The sequence below is a fragment of the Nicotiana tabacum genome, chromosome 21 (assembly GCF_000715075.1).
Source record: "Nicotiana tabacum cultivar K326 chromosome 21, ASM71507v2, whole genome shotgun sequence".
In the NCBI taxonomy this organism is placed as follows: Eukaryota; Viridiplantae; Streptophyta; class Magnoliopsida; order Solanales; family Solanaceae; genus Nicotiana; species Nicotiana tabacum.
This window is the reverse complement of record NC_134100.1, coordinates 31,933,490-31,944,755: the sequence shown is the minus strand read 5'-3', so window position 1 is coordinate 31,944,755 and position 11,266 is coordinate 31,933,490. Positions and strand designations below refer to the sequence as shown.

The 11,266-nt window shown below is 34.6% G+C and overlaps 1 protein-coding gene across 1 annotated transcript; it reads right to left on the bottom strand.

The window, feature by feature from the left end:
• Positions 1-5,716: 5,716 nt before the first annotated feature.
• Positions 5,717-9,535, bottom strand: LOC142175187 (uncharacterized). Its single transcript, XM_075241766.1, has 9 exons — positions 9,116-9,535; positions 8,676-9,060; positions 8,307-8,351; positions 8,048-8,199; positions 7,796-7,990; positions 7,297-7,478; positions 7,047-7,176; positions 6,168-6,581; positions 5,717-6,067 (listed from the first exon to the last, which is right to left on the bottom strand). Exons 1-9 carry the CDS (start codon positions 9,533-9,535, stop codon positions 5,717-5,719), a joined length of 2,274 nt encoding a protein of 757 aa, XP_075097867.1.
• Positions 9,536-11,266: the final 1,731 nt, after the last annotated feature.

Below are 11,266 nucleotides of genomic sequence, written 5' to 3'. Positions count from 1 at the left end.
TTGGGTGGGGAAGAAAGGGGGATTTTAAATTGAAGAAGGAAAATGCAGTATAATACTGCGTTTTACTAAAATGAAGTATTATACTGCGCTTTCCTTTAACGGCTACAATTCCGTTAAACTAAAACGCAGTATAATACTGCATTTTAGTTAGAAAGATAACTTTTTTTTAACTGTATAAAGGTATTTTGAGTCTCAAAACTCATTATTTAGATTTTGGACTCCTAGCACTAGTGGGGTAAAAACCATACCCGTGTTTATATCAAATCATCCTAATTTACTTTGATTAAGTTATATATTAAGGTGAGAATAAATATTTATTAATTATGATTTAGTAATAAAATTGTATGTGAAGACATATATTATGTGTTCATAGAATTGGTGAACACATCAAATGCAAGTAAATTTTTACCAACTAGTAGCATTCTTTATACAAATTTTGTGATCCGTTCTGTGAATAACAATGCTATTGTTTTAGCTATTAATTAATCCTTCAGTTGTACTCCAGAAAGGATGACACTTAAGCGCGCTCCGTCCAGTTTCAAATATAAAGATTTTTATAAATTAAATTTATTTCAAAGAATTTAACGTTTTAAAAATAAGAGGTTATTTATATTTCTTCTGAATTTATAATTACTGTTCCAATTGTAAAATATTAATCAAGCGGGACGTTTAGGAGAAATAAATAGTAATTTAAATAATAAATATTCTTATAATTAAAACTATTACGTGTCTTTCTTAATAAATACATCAAAAGACAGATAAGGCAATTAGCGTATGAAGGATGCAATAGCGATGCTTGCAAAAATCAAGGCTGTCTAAACCCTAAAGTGTAGCAGACTATACTAAAGGTTTGACGTTGGACCTTGGTTTGCGCCTTAATCGTCTAAATTTAGTGCTTCAAACATGTTTGATTGTTTTCCAAGAGTGTCGCCTGTCGGCATGCTCAAAACAACTTACGACCTGTTTGGTCAAGCTTCTAAGATGTTAAAAGCCAATTTTCATTAAAAAATTATTTATTTGGAAATATAAGGTGTTTGTTCAAAACAAAAAGGTGCTTTTGAGCAGCATCAGAAATAATTTTTCTATTTTTAGGAAGAAGTAGAAACAAAAAATTAATTTTTTCAACACAAAAATATCCTTACCATAAAAATATATTTCTTAAATTATTCCTTATTAATGTAACCTTTACTTTTTTTTATCTCTACTATCCCTTTCTTCTCTTTTTTATTTTTACCGTATTTTTATTCTTCTTTTTTTATGCCTACTTGGAATAATCTCTATGCTATAAATAAATTTTTTCTCTCTTTCGTCATTTTTCTTTTCTTCATCTCCTATTTCTTTTTGAATAACAAGGCTAATCATCAAATTTGAATACTCTTTATAAGGTATGATTTTTTTTTCCTTTTATAGTGTACCAGTATTATATGATCTCCAGTTTATAGTTTTATTTATATTTTATTTGGCGTGCATCCATATAATATAGTTGAGATAATACAATACTACTTAGTTTGTTATTTTCTCATAATTGAATGTGTTATTCATACATGTAGTTTTGGTAAGCACATATGTTCCTATCAATATTAATTTCTTTTACATACTTATATTTTATATTGATTAAAATTTTTAATATATTAAAGTAAATAAAAACAATTAAATTCTTTTATAATAAATATTTGAAACTTTCTTTTTTTTTTAAAAAAAAATAATGTTAATTGTAAACTAAGCATTTATTGTCATTTATCGTAATTTGACTATCAAAAGTATTTTTTGGAAAGATTGATCAAACACAATTTATTTATCAAATATCGCAAAAGATACTTCTGAGACGAATTAGCCAAACACAAACTATTAATCTATAAAAGTACCTCTTCGAAAAATACTTTTAAACAAAAATGCTTTTTAAGATAATTAGTTTTTGACAGCTTGACCAAACGAGCTCTTAGTACTTGTTAGGTACTGCCATAGTTTGAGCAAAACAAGAAGTTACCTTTTGTCCTATTGTATGTGGCATATACAGTGTGTTCTAAAAAAGAATAGCATATTTTTATATTTAAAAATAATTTAATTTAAATTTAATTTTTTAATTGACTATTAAATACATAAGTTTATAGCAACACAAATATTTATAGCGTTTTAATCACATAGTTCAAAAGTGCACTTTTTTTCTTATAACTTAGATCCTTAATGGCACGATTTTATAGCCTCACAAATATATAATGTGTTTTAGACTAAAATTTTATTTTTTAGCCTCTATGCATTATCAAATAATGTCACATAAAATGAGATGGAGGTATATTTGCTATTAGCAAGATTATAAAGCTGATATACTTTTTTTTTTCATGAATCTGATTGATAGATTGACAACTATTCATCTGATAAAACTAAGTAAAAGAGAATGGAAAAGAAACACTTAGAAAAAGATCCTTTTGTGCGATATCGCTCATAAGGCCACACCGCTACCACTATAATTGAAACTTGTCTTCAATTTTAAGCAAGAGCTAATGATAAAAAGCAAGGGTTGCTTTATTATTCATAAAATATTCATCCGTACCCTACTACTATAAGAAACTAAAGAGCCTTTTATTTGAAAAGAAAAGCAAACCCCAAAAGAGAAAAAAAAAAACGAAAAAAAGAAGCAAACAACGAGAACCTTGCGTTTTGCAGGAAAATGATCATTCAAGTAATAGTTACAATTAAAACATGAGGTAAGCAATCAAAAGTTTAATCAAACTGATAAGTAGTCGACAAATGATGTGCATTTCCAACGGCTCGGTTGGTGAAGTGGGGTGTCTCATGATTCATGACTTGTTACTTTAGCTTTATTTTTAGAAATTATATAAACTAGTAGTAGTAACGACCAATATATAATACTAGTACTACAGGAATATGAGTACAAGCTGCCTACAATTAGATTATTTTTTAGCTGAATTTAGCTTATATATACTGACATGTGGCCTCCACTTATATGAAAATAGAAAAGAATTCGTACGGTTATATTGTGTAGAGACACAATTTTGTGGTCAGCAGTAATGACTTTATTTGTTTGGATATCTGGTTAACATTGAATTTGCGCCCCGTAAAGTCTACTAACGGAGAAGAATCTCTACCAAATTTTTATTTATTCTCAAGATTTGAAACGAAAACCTCCCGTTAAAGATGAAATGATATATGGCTTGTTTTTAACAAACTGTGAAGAAACCAAAAAGGAAAGAAAAAACATAAAAGTGACTGCTGCTTTTGTCTCCCCTTTAACATGAATAGATTTCATGTTGCTTGAGGAAACGATATCTAGAGATAATTTTGTTTATCCAATTCAAGGCTTCAAGCAAGATTGACACTTCACACTAGGTTGAGAACTTCAAAACCAATAAAATTGGGAAATGGGAAGATGTTCATGTAAAAAAAGAAAATGATAGTCAACCCCTAGTTTGTTGAGAACTTCAAAGATCAGTGGATTATTAAAATCAAGGGTTCAAATCCATAATTAGCTGAGGTTTTTTTAATGACATTAGTGTTCGGGTCAATTTATGCACACTTTTACTATTTCATTAAATATATGCTACCTCCCACTATGAATACAAGTCTCTGATCATTAAAACTTGGACCGATAGAAAGAAATTTGGGTGAGAATTTATTAGAAGTAGAACATGCATATATAGATAAATGTCCTCCACTGACTGAAAATTAAACGTTAAATGTAGGTTAAGACTTAGCGTCATAAGCCATGAGATATGTTTAATATAGCCATAATTACAATGTTGGTGAGAAGGACAAACTCTTGGATTAACTTATCCAAGGCTCTTGTCCACTTCAATTACATCATTAGTAATTGTCAGCTAAACTATCAAGTCAAAACCGGAAAAGTTGATAATTTATGAAAATTTATGAGCTATTGTTAAAACAAATTAATTTACCAACCACTATAAATATTTAAACACACCAATATTACCATTCATTATTAGTTGTAATCAGTTATTCATTAATTAGCACCAAATAATCCCGTCTTCGCTCAAACTGCATAAAGAGTTAAACACTACTACTGTATGACTTCTTTCTCCTTTTTTCTCAAATTGTAAGACATATAAAGCGATAAGTGGAGCATAGAAGAAATTATAACTTCGAACCATTTTCATCATATTCGGTCGACTTTTAATTCAATTTATGAAAAAGAGAAAGATAAATTTATACACGGGGTTTTAATTAATTGCTTGAACTAAGGACCCATTTAAGACATTTTTGTTTATATAAATGCTTCCGTTCATCAAAAAGTGACTGATCAACAATCTGATTATTCAAAATCGTCGTCTAATACAAACAAGTCACTTAATAAATGTAACAGAAGAAAGAAAGGAAGGAGACTATATATATATATATATATATATATATATATATATATATTCATGCGGCTTAACTACGTTAGTTCAACAGCTAAACTAAACTGGAGTTAAATTTTTTTTTTTGGTTGTAAAACACGAGGACTGCAAATTATTAATGGTGGCCGGTTACGTAGTCAATTGCCATTGCCAAGTAAATAAGCTAATTCTTTTATTTTTATGATTACTAAAAAAAGAATTATTTCATCTTAAGCAAACATTGTTTCCACTACAAGAAATGGGTGACATATACGTGTATTTCTCTCTATGTGTTAAGAAAGATGTATGGATAATTTCTTTTTAATTACAGAAAAAGACTGCATGATATTCTATTAAAATTCTACTCATTTGAGAGCTCTAATCTTGAATATATTAATTCTAATTTGAAGAATTATGAGAGAGAAAAACGAAGGAGATGACATGCAGAGTTAGAGAGAAGAGAAGAGGAAGACTCTATTTTGGAATTGTTTAGCTCAAAAAAGAGAATGAAGTACACGTGATTAATATATACACTATCTATGCTTAGTTGTCATCAATTAATTAATTTCTCCGCTAACTACTTACTTAACAAACTAACCAACTCATAAATAATACAAAGTACGGCTCTTGCTTTAAGTTCTAGATCTATTACTCTCAACACTCCCCCTCAAGTTAGGTGGTGCAAACACATTAAGCATTCCTAGCTGGAACAAAGATATTCGTGTTGAACTCTGCTGAGCCCTTTGGTTAGCAAATCTACTGGTTGCTCTTTGGTGGGAATGTACTCAGCTCTTATCAGCCCCTTTTATATTTTTTCTCTTACAAAGTGACAGTCAATCTCTATATATTTGGTTCTCTCATGAAACACTGGATTGCATTTCTGCTTTGCTGTCAATGTGAACCTCAACTGGGAGTTGCACCTCTATTCCAACTTCTTTGAATATCCCCAAAATCTATGTTAACTTAGCAGTTGTAGAGGCTAGGCTCCTATATTCTAACTTAGCTGAGCTTCTAGATATGGTGCTTTGTTTCCTGGACTTCCAAAATATTAGTGAATCACCAAACCTGACAAGAAAACCTGTTATAGATTTGCGAGAATGTGGACAAGCTGCCCAGTCAGCATGACAGTAGGCTGTGATCCTTTTGTCATCTTTACTTGATAGAAGTAATCCTTGTCCAGGCTGATTTTTCACATACTTGACCACTCTTAGGGCAACTTCAAGATGTGATTTCTTTGGTTGATACATGAATTGACTTAAGGTTTGCATACTGAATGCAATGTCTGGTCTTGTTATGGTTAAGTAGAGTAGCTTGCCTATAAGCGTCTGATAAGGGCTTGCATTAGACAGTAACTCATCCTCCCTCTAGCTTGGACTAGCCAGGTGATCATCAAACTCTTTTATAGTAAGCCTTACATTGGTTTCAAGTGGTGTAGATGCTGGCTTTGCTGCTCCCAGTCCTAGCTCAGAGATAAGTTCTAGAGTGTAGTATCTCTGGTGCATTAAGATTCCTTGCTTGGACCTAGAAAATTTAATCCTTAAGAAGTATCTTAATTCTCCTAGATCCTTCATTTTGAAGGCCTGCTGCAAAGCAGATTTGGATTCTTTAATTACTGCTAGATTGCTGCCAGTAATTATTATATCATCAACATAGACTAGGATGAGTACTAGGTCACCTCCTGATCCTTTTATGAATAGAGAATGATCATGTTGACTCTGAGTGAAACCAAACTGTAACACAGCCTATGAAAGCTTTGCATTCTTCCATTCTAGGAGCCTGCTTGAGACCATAAAGGGATTTGATGAGTCTGCATACCTGCTGCTCCCCCTGACTCACAAAGTCCTGAGGCAGGTTCATGTAGATCTCATCATGAAGATCACCTTGGAGAAAAGCATTTGACACATCCATTTGATGAATGTGCCAGTATTGCACAACATCAATGGAAAGAATTGTTCTGACTGTAACCATCTTGACAATAGAAGAGAAAGTCTCCTGATAGTTAATGCCTTCTCTTTGACTATAGTCTTCGGCAACTAGCCTGGCTTTGAACCTGTCAATTTCACCAAATGCTTTGTACTTTATCCTGTACACCCATTTGTATCCAATGGATTTTCTGCCAGTATGTAAGGTCACAACAGCCCATGTATGATTATCCTCTAGAGTATCGTTTTCAGACTTTATAGTACCCACCCATTTGGGGTTCTTGACTGCTTCAGCATAAGAGGCAGGCTAATCCTTAGAAGAGAAAGAGGCAATAAAAGCATGATAGTGAGAAGACAGGTGATCATAGGACAGATAGGTTGTTAGGCCATAAGGAGTGTGTTGATTAGCATGAAGAGAAATAAAGTCCTTCATCCATAATGGTGGATGCTTGTCTCTGGATGATCTCCTAAGGGCAGGAGAACCAACTTGAGAGACCTCAACACCTGGTGGTGCAGCAACTGGTAATGAACTTGCATTTGAGTCAGTACTGCTAAGAGAGGAAGAGGTTGTATTTCATAAAACTATTTAGATCCTGATAAAGCATCTTGGTAATACCATTGCTCAGTAGTATGTGGTAAAACAGAGGAAGATGTATCAGGAAACACAGACTATTTATGAGAGGAGAACTGTTGAAATGGAAAAATATCCTCCTTGGATATTACATCTCTGTTAAAAAAAGGAGTTAGTTGACAAGTTAAGAAGAATGTATGCCTTCTGCGAAGAAGAGTAGCCCATGTGGACAGCAATGATAGCTTTTGGATGGAGCTTATCGATCTCATTTACAATCTTGGCATAACACAGACAACCTAGGACCCTAAGGTGTCCAAACATAGGCTTCTTCCTGTATAATAACTCATAATGAGACATGTGACCTAACTGTAAGGAGGGCATCCTATTTATGAGATAAACAACTGCCAATACACAGTGCCCCCAAAACTTTAAAGGAATGAAACCTTGAAACCTTAGAGCTATGCACACTTTTAGAATATGCCTATATTTTCTCTCAGCAACTTCGTTTTGCTGAGGAGTATAAACACAAGTTCTTTGATGGATAATTCCAAGATTCTTGAACAAAGCATTACAAACAGAATTAACAAATTCAGCTCCATTATCAGTCCTAACACACTTAACTTGTTTGTCAAACTGAGTTTTCACATACATCAGGAAATCATGTAAGACAACACACACATCTGACTTGAGTTTTAAAAGGAAAATCTAAGTCATTCTATAGTAGTCATCCACTACAGTTATGAAACATCTATTACCATCAATAGTTGTAGTGTTATAGGGTCCCCATACATCCAAATGTAGTAAGTCAAAGGAAGCTGCACTTTTATTTGTACTACTGGGAAAATGTAGTCTAGTCAGTCGAGCATATGAACAAACAGAACAACCTTTTACAACAGAAATACAGCTCTCATGCTTTATTGAAAATAGTTTGTTTAGAACTAAGGAGGCACATGACCAAGTCTTTTGTGCCATAGTTTGAGATCCACATTTGTAGGTGTTCTCTTAGTGAACATATCCTTATTCTGTGTGGCTGATAGTAATGCTTCTATAGTGTGCTTATTAACAGTTAATGATCTCCAAGAGGGTAATATGTAGAGACCTTTATCTTCTCTACCAATTGCCTTCACCCTCCCATTGAAGAGATCCTAAAATATGCAAAAATCAGGATAAAAGGCAACCAAACACTGCAACTCTTTGGTTACCTTTGATATATGCATCAAGTTAAACTTGAACTGTGGTATATGAAGCACATTTTTGATAACACTCTTGTTTGAAATAACAATAGTACCAATATGCTTAACATATGAAACATCACCATTAGGTAAGAATACCTTCTTAGAGTAAGGAGGAACAACTGTATTAAATGAGGTTAACAGGCTAAGGTGAAAGACCATATGATCAGTAGCACCTGTATCAATAATCCACTCTTAAATATTATCGGTAGCTAAGAAGTACTTATACCTGCATCATTGGCAACAGATGAAGAGCAGGATTCCTGTTGAGAAACTGAAATATTTGATCATACTGATCCCTAGTAAGAGTCAATGGAGCCTATGGAAGTTCCTGATTCATTAATGCATATGAAGTTGCAGCATTTCCTGTAGTATTTCCCTCTATAGTGTACATGTGAGATGCTCTTGGAATTCATCCTGTAGTCACACACATTTGAGGTGTGGAATTTTTTACAACATTGTTAGTTTCAGAAAACACACTATAAGCATTACTGGGAGTGGTAGGTGCTCCCCATTTCTTCTTGCTTATAATCAGGTGGATAGCCAATGATCTTATAGTAGTTCTCTTTGCTATGTTCTTTAAGTTTACAAAACTTACATTGTACGTTATAATTCTTTCTAAATTTCTGACCTCCAGTTAGTTTAGAACTATACAATGCTGTAAATTCATAGTGACCATCATGTACATTAGGTAGAGGACCTAGAATGCCAGAGGTGGTTGCTACAGCTCTTTGACTTTCATCACTAACTAGTATAACATAAGCTTGATTTACAGAGGGTACTGGCTTCATCATGAGTATTTGGTTGCGTGCTTGTGAATAGGAATCATTCAAGCCCATGAGAAATTGATAAAATTTCTGTTTGCGCAAATGTACAATGAAATCCCTAGACTTAACACAGTGACAACCAGGACTAGGCACTAGTGCCAGCTTCATCCTAAAGATCCTCAAGCTTGGAATAGTAAGCAGAGACAGAGGAGGTACCTTGAATGAGAGTAGCAATTTTTTTGTGCAAATTGTAGCATCAAGTGTTATTTACCTTATCAAATCGCTCTTGTAAATCCATCCATATTGCATGTGCATTGGTGGCATAAGCAATTCCACTGATTAGTTTTGGAGCAAATGCATTCATTAACCATGAAAGCACAATTGAATTGCACCTTTTCCATTGGCACCAATATTTTTTACGAAATCGTTCCTTTTTCCATCTGCTATCCACAATTCCGAGCTTGTTCCAATTGAGCAAAGCAATTCTCATATATCGATACCACAACGAGAAATTGTCCGTACTGGTGAGCTGAAAAGAGATGAGAGAAATCCCACTGGTATCTGCAGGAGCGAGATATAGAGGATGAGTAGCAACGACTGTAACGCCCTTTTCAAATTCATCATCAGATGAGATTTGAGAATTATCAGCTTTAGTAGCTGTATTTCCTGACTCCAAATCATTTACCACCATTGTTGAGCAGATTAAGGCGCCGATAAAGAAATTGTACTAAAAAATGAATTTGAGAAGAAAATTCAGAGAATGCAAAGAAGACGTTAGATTGAATCGATTATGAGCTACAATCCATAGCTCTTTGCTTTGATACCATGAAGAATTAAGAGAGAGAGAAACAAAGGAGATGACATGTACAGATAGAGAGAGAAGAGAAGAGGAAGACTCTATTTTGGAACTATTTTATTGAAGCTCAAAAAAGAGAATGATGTACACGTGACTAATATATATACTATCTATACTTAGCTGTCACCAACTAATTAACTTCTTCACTAACTACTTACTTAACAAACTAACCAACTCATAAATAATACAAAGTACAGGTCTTGCTTTAAGTTATATTACTCTCAACATAATTTACCTTTTGTAAACTGATAATTTATAAAAAAAAATGCTATCAATTTATCTAAAAAATCAACTACATAGGTAATAGTTCATAATAAGTGATTTTAATAAATTGCAAAATAGTTAAAGAGTGTAACCTACTAAAACAATTTAAAATACGTTGATAGTACAAAATTCTTTTGTCATGACTCCGGTTCGCCCTCCGTAAACCATCGTGACGACACCTAGTCTCTACACCTAGGTAAACCTAAATGCGAAAGAAAAACCAAAATTTGCGGAAGAAAAAATGACTTTAAACAGTAATAAATTAATAATAGTGTTTAAATGTGCCACTCGGCATACACCATATTCAACTCTCAAAATCAAAACGTAAATCCAAGACATGAAAACCCACGAATCACAAGCCTATAGAATATCTAATAGTCTAACTCCAGAATATCTAACGAGAAAGAAAAATACAGAAGGGCAATGTTTAACAGCGAGAATAGAAAGGGACTTCTCGGTCTACGGACGCGACAGATGTACCTCGAAGTCTCTAGAGCAGTCGCCTCCCTCAAGGATGGTAGGCCTGAGTAGCGGTACCTGGATCTGTACATGAAAAACATGCGCAGAAGAGGCATGAGTACACCACAACGGTACTCAGTAAGTGCCAAGCCTAACCTCGGTTAAGTGCCACCACTCATATGCGACTCCTCAAAGCTGGAAGGTAGTGAAAGAAACCCTGCTCGATCCTGAGATACCCATAGTACGGAGAATGCGGTAACACTCATCAAGAAATCCCAGAGCATCCTCTGATGCTAGACCACTGAATACAGGAGGCTTGTACTTCTTGAACCTCTCAAGCCTCAGCTGCTCATCCTCGGAAGACGCTACCCTCTCCTCGGGCTAAACTGGCACTGCAGGTGGTACAGGAATAATCTCAGGGACCTGCTCAACATGTACTCGCTGCTCAGGAGTGCGGGCGGCGGGAGTCTGTGCTCCTCCCCCGGCCTGAGATGTAGCTGTAACAAGGGGAAGCAACCCTACCTGAGCCAGAGTGGTGTACATGCCCATGAACTGTGCTAGAGTCTCCTGAAGAGCTGGGTAGTAGTAGCAGTAGGCGTGTTAGGTGCCTGGACTTCGGCTGGAACTACTGGTGGTACCTCGACGACAACTCGCGCAGGTGTTTTGGTTGCACCACATGCGCGTCCTCGACCTCTACCCCAGCCCCGGCCTCTGACAGCTGCAGTAGGGGGCGCGAGTGCCTGATCATCTTGGATGACACGTGTCCTCACCATCTATGAGAGAATAGAAGACAAAAGTTTAGAATTGTGATGTCAAAATATCACACGACAAGGAAATCAAATG